The 7,542-nt window shown below is 44.3% G+C and overlaps 1 protein-coding gene across 1 annotated transcript in view; it reads left to right on the plus strand.

The window, feature by feature from the left end:
• Positions 1-499: 499 nt before the first annotated feature.
• LOC104528894 (serine incorporator 3) overlaps positions 500-7,542 on the plus strand; it is an 8,235-nt gene continuing 1,192 nt past the window's right edge. Inside the window, exons 1-8 of the mRNA XM_010173046.2 lie at positions 500-710; positions 1,770-1,963; positions 3,293-3,372; positions 4,087-4,224; positions 4,919-5,088; positions 5,751-5,841; positions 6,259-6,436; positions 6,858-7,085. Of these exons, the coding sequence (XP_010171348.1) occupies positions 513-710; positions 1,770-1,963; positions 3,293-3,372; positions 4,087-4,224; positions 4,919-5,088; positions 5,751-5,841; positions 6,259-6,436; positions 6,858-7,085 (1,277 nt within the window). The 5' untranslated portion in view covers positions 500-512. The remainder of the gene's footprint in view (positions 711-1,769; positions 1,964-3,292; positions 3,373-4,086; positions 4,225-4,918; positions 5,089-5,750; positions 5,842-6,258; positions 6,437-6,857; positions 7,086-7,542) is intronic.

The raw sequence follows: 7,542 nt of genomic DNA on the forward strand, positions 1-7,542 counted from the left end.
CTCCACACCCTCTCTGGGCAGCCTGTCCCAGGGCTCCAACACCCTCACAGTGAAGAATTTTTTCCTTCAGTTTGTCTGGAACTTCTGGTGTTCCAGTTTGTGCCCGTTGCCCCTTGTCCTGTCACTGGGCACCACTGAAAAGAGCCCGGCCCCATCCATTTGGCCCCCACATTTCAGATATTTATAGACACTGATCAGATCCCCTCTCAGTTTTCTCCAGGCTGAACAGTCCCAGCTCTCAGCCTCTCCTCGCAGGGGTTTGGGTTTCCCTCTCTCGGGGCCGTTGTACAGCCGGTGTCAGCTCCGTGGGGGATGAATGCTCTTACTGATTCTGTCTCTGTCCTTCAGATTCCCTGTCTGTGCAGCGGTGCCTCGTGTTTACTGTGCCGATGTTGTCCCAACAGCAAGAATTCAACAGTGACACGCCTTATCTATGCCTTCCTCCTCCTCCTCAGGGGTTTGGGTTTCCCTCTCTCGGGGCCGTTGTACAGCCGGTGTCAGCTCCGTGGGGGATGAATGCTCTTACTGATTCTGTCTCTGTCCTTCAGATTCCCTGTCTGTGCAGCGGTGCCTCGTGTTTACTGTGCCGATGTTGTCCCAACAGCAAGAATTCAACAGTGACACGCCTTATCTATGCCTTCCTCCTCCTCCTCAGTACTGTTCTTGCCTGCATTATGCTGGCACCAGGGATGGAGGAGCAGCTGAAAAAGGTACAGAGGGGAACACCTCCTACTAACTTGTGCCAGTGGCTATTGATTCTCTTTCCTTGGAATGGATTACACAAGAGACTCAAACACCCCAATGTCCCTTTGGACACAGTTAAGGTTGGAAGGTGGGAATGAAGCCCAATGTTGTCCTCTTTCTCTAATGACTCTAGAGAGAACCTAGATTAGTTTCAGCTAGACAACTCAATGGCTGAAGACAGGTGATATTAATTCAATTTTTTGCTGTTCATCCTCCACTGCTGCTCAGACTCCAGTTGAAGACACTACATACTTGTTAACTCCAAGAGAGTTTCTAGTGAGCTAATAAAGGAAGGAATTTATGATTTCAGAAGAGGATAAACATAAAAAAACCTTATTCCCAGTAAACAGCCTTTAAAAAGCCAGAAAGCAGGCAGTGGGGGACATGCTACAAGGACAGAAGAGTCTTGAAATAGAAAGTTAGTCCAGCATTTTTACGAGATGTCAGCAATATTTAACTGAGCTTTGCCTGCAGATACTCACCTGGTTGGAACTAAGTACCTTGCATGTACTGAACGACTTCGAGCTGAAATAGCAAATTCAGTGAATTTGAATTTGAACATTTTTAAATACATGTCTGATCTCTGAAACCTGACCAGACCTGGAGGTGGCTAGTGGTTATCAGAGGCCTGCTGCTTTGGTATACTAATCTTCCTTAATCTTCTTAATCTTTCCTGACATGGGGAGAGAAAGACAATAACAAGGTGTGTGCAGGCCAATGATAAGGTGTGTGCAGGACAATAACAAGGTCTGTGCAGGACAATAACAAGGTGTGTGCAGGCCAATGATAAGGTCTGTGCAGGACAGTGATGAGGTCTGTGCAGGACAATAACAAGGTCTGTGCAGGCCAATAACAAAGTCTGTGCAGGACAGTGATAAGGTGTGTGCAGGCTGTCTGAGCACAAGGTCTTTTGCTTTTAGATCTCCCAGGAGAAAGCTGACTGAGAGCCTTAGCTGTTAAAGTGCTGAAAGAATGTAACTGCAAATAACAAATGTAAATTCACAACTAAATGTGTCTTTCCTCAGATACCTGGATTTTGTGAAGATGGGCTTCACACTCGGATACCGCATATGAACGGCTTTGTCAGCTGCGATGTCTTTGTGGGATACAGAGCTGTTTATCGAATCAGCTTTGCCATGGCAGTGTTCTTCTTTCTCCTCTCTCTGCTCATGATAGAAGTGAAAACAAGTAATGATCCAAGAGCCTCGGTGCACAATGGGTATGTGTGTGAGCCAGCTGTCTGCTCTTCCAACGTGTTTCCTTTCTTTCTCCTCTCAAGTTTCTTTGCTGAACGCAGTGGCACAGCCTGGTGTTTCTTCTGAACTGAATACAGAGTAATGCTTTAGTCTCCTAAAAAGCTTCCTATTTGTGCAGTGTGTTCAGTGTACTGATAATGGCTTTAAACTGGAAGAGGGGAGGTTTAGATTAGATATTAGGAAGAAATTCTTTCCTGTGAGGGTGGTCAGACACTGGAAGAGGTTGCCCAAGGAAGTTGTGGCTGCTCCTCCCTGGAAGTGTTGAAGGCCAGGCTGGATGAGGCTTTGAGCAACCTGGTCTAGTGGAAGGTGTCCCTGCTGATGGCAGGGGGGATGGAACTGGGTGAGCTTTGAGGTCCCTTCCAACCCAAACCAGTCTGGGGTTCTATGATAACAGGAAGCCAGACACCACTGCTAATGCTTCGGGGCTGGGTAACTAAAAGGGCAGCATTCTGGGCACCCCTCTGTGCTTCCACAGACATGACAGATTTCAGTGATTTTATATCCCCTTCCTTGCCCTGACTAGCACTGGTTGGGTTTCTGATTTCCAGTTCACTGATTTAACTGGGTTAGCTCTGGGCTAGATGACTGGATTATAATAGAACTGTTTAATCTGATTGGGACCTTTGGAGATCATCTGATCCAACTCCCTGGTCAGAGCAGTACCAGTGTGGAACAGGTTGTTCAGGGTCTAGATGAGTTTTGAATGTCTCCAGGGATGGAGATACTTTGACCTTTTTGGGCAATTTTTTGCAATATCTAATTGTAGTTCCTCTTTTTGCAACTTGCATGTGTTTCCTCTTGTCCTTCCACTGTGCACCTGCAAGAAGAGCCTGGTTTTGTTTTCTTTTAGGCAGTAGAAGGCAGCAGTTAGATCTCCCTCCTCCAAACTGAACAGTGCAGTTAGCCTTCCTCCCTGCAGAGATGAGCTCCTGATTCACATTCTGTTTGCTGGAGCAGGAGCTCCTCTTTCAGCAAAGCTTTCTGTCCGAGTGCCCCCCAGTCTGTCGTGTTGGCTGAGGTTTTTCTGTCCCAGGTGCAACACTGTATTTGCCTTTGTTGAACTGTGAGGTTTCTATCACTCCATGTCTCCAATGCACTGAGTGTTGCTTCACCCTCCCCCCGGATTTGGTGAGCATCTTTATCTGCAATCCCATGGAATACAACTTTGTTTTCTTTACATTTCTGTTAGACACTCGTTTATCTACAGCCAGCTGCTTGCAGATCGTGTAAAACATGCCTATTATGTGCAAAGTGAGACCAATATTTTCAACTTCTATCTTCTTTTAAAGGTTCTGGTTCTTCAAAATAGCTGCCATTGTGGCTATCATGGTTGGAGCGTTTTACATTCCCGAAGGACCTTTCACAAGAGGTACAGTTAATACATCATCCTGGAGTTCTGTTCAATAAACTCAAACCTTTTCACAGATTTATCAGGCTATAGTTCTGATAGTGACAGTTACCTTGTAGGACACACAGATTCTGTCCCACTTCATTAGCTTATCTTTGTTCATCCAGTATTTGAGTGACCAACTGAAGTTATGGCAATAAGCAATCTCTTTTCAAATACGCAGGTGTTGGGTATTAAGAATTCAGTACTCCATGACACAACAGCTACTGGGCTGAGTCTTCTGACACTATGAGATGAGAGGCAGCTCAGAACACAGACAAGTGCTAAATACTTCCCCGAAGTCTCTGGAAAATCTGTACAAGAAATTGTTGCTGTCTGGCCACATCACAGGAACTTGAAAGGGTTGTGGATCCTCAAAGAAATATGTCATGATGGTACTTATGGACGCAAAGATCTCTCATGTTAGATCTTGTGTTCATTCTGAAAACACATTAGGCTAAACAGTCCTGTGCTCAGCTTGTCTAGCATGGGCTGCACCCTTGAGTAGCTGGGACTCGCATGCTTCTGCAGGATGGAGCCCAAAGTGATAACCAGCATCTGCATTTCTAAATATAGTTTCAGAGTTTTTCATTATTTGTCTGCAGTATAATTAGGAGGTTTTTATTTATTTATTTTTAACTGGAGTAACATACAAATGATGAAAGCTAACCCTGTTTTTTGTGCTCCCTTTTCTAGCTTGGTTTGTTATTGGTATTTGTGGAGCCTTCTGCTTTATTCTTATCCAGCTGGTGCTTCTTGTGGACTTTGCTCACTCCTGGAATGAGAGCTGGGTTGACAGAATGGAGGAGGGAAATTCTAAATGCTGGTATGCAGGTAGGAATCTTAACCTGTAAAGGATTTGTTTCTGCAGAATATCACGTGGGTGATTAGCAGATCTGCCAGCCATAATAAACAACACTTGGCTAGTTTGCAATGTGAGTGCAGAGCTAGTAGCCTGGATCACTTCAACTGACTTTGCTTTGGCACCTCCCCTACTGAGGTCCTCAGGAAGTGCTGCCTGCAGTACAATACAAAGCATGCCTGCTCCCAAGCTCACCGCTAAATTATTAAGTGCTAATTGTTGTGGTTCTTTGCTCATAGCTACAAATGCTGCAACAGCCTTTTGTAGCTTCTTATAAAGAATGTAGCAGAATGGAAATGTAATTGGGTGGCCACTTAGCACAGAAAGGGGAAGTCAGGGCTTGTAAATAGCCAATTAGAAGCATGCAAAAAGCACTCTCATTTTGACACTGTGGTTTGACATCAGTTATACCAATTAAACTGCCTCTGAAAGGCAGGTCTTATTCCCCTGATGGCACCACTGGATTTCCCCTGAGCTACACAACTTAGTGAGCCAAAGCAGAAATTTAGCCATATCTAGTAAAAATGTGTTCTGCTAGTCCAGCTTCCTGAACCAGACTTCCCAGTGAGGAAGAGGGACTGTCTTTTTACAGTGGCAGCTGGTGAATAGATCACCTTTGATGTACTGTTAAACTACATGCTTATTGTAAGTTATTTTTCCCTCCAGCTCTGCTGTCCTGTACAAGCTTGTTCTATGCCTTGTCGCTGGTCTTTGTTGTGCTCTTCTATGTTTTCTACACGAAGCCTGATGACTGCACTGAGAACAAGTTCTTCATCACCTTTAATATGATCCTGGCCATTATTGTCTCCATTGTTTCTATCCTTCCAAAAGTTCAGGTATTATTTTTTTCTGCTATTTTCTTCTGACATACAAAGCAGGGAAGTAAGAAAGGTGTAGTACCAATTCAGTCAGACATAAGAACTTTAAAATTTGTCTGTCACTTAAAAAAACCAAACCATTGCTCTGAAACCAATGCACTATGTAGTGACAATTTCCTGAAGATAGGCTTTTTTGGCTAACATTTGTTTGGACTTTGTTTCCATGTGGGGCACTGCTGGCATGGTTTTAGTGGTGTAGGTTCTGGCACAACAGAGAAACTCATTAGAGAAAAGCAAAATAAGCTGGAAATTTAAAGGCTTAATACTGTGGCTTTGAAATTATGGGTAAGCATGTTTATTAAGAGAAGAAGCTTGCATGTAACTTGATTCTGAACTGATATTGCTCAAATAAATCACATGCTAGGTTCATACCTACAAAACTGTTAAGCAAGTTGGGATTAACTTGGTGAGAACCTATCACTGAGTCCTGGGCACAGAAAAATTGGATTTGGTTTGCTTATTCCTTCCAGTCTTTTAAACATAGAACAAAACCCAATGCTTTTCTAAAAATTAAAGCTTTCCATGCTAATAATTGTTGAATCTGTGACAGCAGAGTAAAACTATCCAACAATAGGTAAAACTTGCCCTTTTGACCTTGGTTTGCTATTCTCTTTGAACAGGAACATCAGCCCCGCTCTGGCCTCCTCCAGTCCTCTGTGATCACGCTCTACACCATGTATCTCACGTGGTCAGCCATGTCCAATGAGCCTGGTAAGCAACGGGCTGTCTTGAGTAACATATTTTGGTGTGAAAGCAGAAGCTGTTGATGGGGCTTGTAGTTATTATAGATCACTGTGTGGGGACTGCTGATCTGTCTAGATGAAATCTAGTGAGGCAGTAAAGCTGACTTTACTGAAACTATCAAATTGCCTCTTTCCAGAACTAAACTGAGATATTTGTGAGAGGAAAGAAAACAGTGTCAGGGCATTCTCATTTTATTTATTTACTTACTACACCCTTGCTTAGCTCACGGGAAGGAAAAATATTCCATGCCATTGCTGCCCCTGAGGAACTGAAGAGATCAGCAGTTAAAGGGAATTAAAAGTTGTAAGCTTATCTGTTATCCTTTTCTTAGTTAAGTGCTATCAAAGCTCATCTCTCTTTAATCTGCCTTGAAATCCCTTTCAGAACGAAACTGTAACCCAAGTTTGCTGAACATCATCACTCAGATAGCTACACCCACAATTGCTCCGGCAAATACCACTGTTGTACCTGCTACTCCAGCTCCACCCAAGTCCCTGCAGTGGTGGGATGCCCAGAGTGTTGTTGGATTGGTTATCTTTGTTCTTTGCCTTTTGTACTCCAGGTAGGATCTGCACTGCTCTCAAAGGGTAAATAATTGGGATTTGTCTGCCTTTTTTGTTTGAATCTGGGTCTAGTGAAAAATGGACCTGCTTTTATTCATATCCAGCTGCAGCCTCAGGCCCAAGCCCAGATATGGGTTATAAAACTGCACTCTGTGTGGTGGATGGGGATTGGCTTTATTAGCCCAGTTCAGGTAACAAAACAAAATGTGTTACGAGACCTGGACTAGGAACCCTGTTTAAGTAGGTTAACAAAAGCTCGGGTGAAAACAGATCTCTGAGCAGCTCCGTTGTGTTTCCAGACGGATTTAAAAAATGTTATTTGCTAGTCCCAGACATTCATTGTGGTCTGTTGCTTTATTAGCAAACAGCTAACTGAAATGGGAGTTTTTTAACCGTGTCTGTCTTTGGGTTACGCTGCAGCATTCGCTCTTCAAGTAACAGCCAGGTGAACAAGCTGACGCTGTCTGGGAGTGACAGTGCCATTCTGGAGGAGACGGTGGGATCAGGCAGCGGGGCTGCCGAGGAAGGAGAAGTGCGCCGTGTCATGGATAATGAGAAGGATGGTGTTCAGTACAGCTACACCTTCTTCCATTTCATGCTCTTCCTTGCCTCTCTTTACATCATGATGACACTCACGAACTGGTACAGGTAAGAGCAAGACAGCAAGAGATGGGTTGTATGTGCCAGCCAGTGTTTCTAGGCAGATAGGAGACTCCTACCCTATAGGCTGGTTAATGTGCTCTCCCTATGCCAGTTGCATTACAGTTGTGCCCTCTCAATTTTGTGTTGCTGTATTAAGATGTAAAAACACAAAATCAGCAGCTGGAGTCCTGGTAGTCTGCTTTACAGCTGCCAGGGCAGGAAGTGTGGTTACCACCATTACCATTAGGGGAGTAGCAAGAAGGATACATACGAAATGGCTTGAGGTGGCCTCCTGGGAAGTTTGTCAGAGGCCAGCCTAAGGTTACTGGCTCTGCACCCTGGGAAAGAAGTGCAGGGACAGCCATACATGCCACTTAAACAGCAGTATGTTTTCCTAGATCTGCTGGGAGCTGCTGCGGCAGCTTGTAACTACTTTCTGTGTTGTATAAATTAGCAAATATGC

The sequence above is a fragment of the Antrostomus carolinensis genome, unplaced genomic scaffold (genome assembly GCF_000700745.2).
Source record: "Antrostomus carolinensis isolate BGI_N321 unplaced genomic scaffold, ASM70074v2 scaffold9178, whole genome shotgun sequence".
NCBI lineage: Eukaryota > Metazoa > Chordata > Aves > Caprimulgiformes > Caprimulgidae > Antrostomus > Antrostomus carolinensis.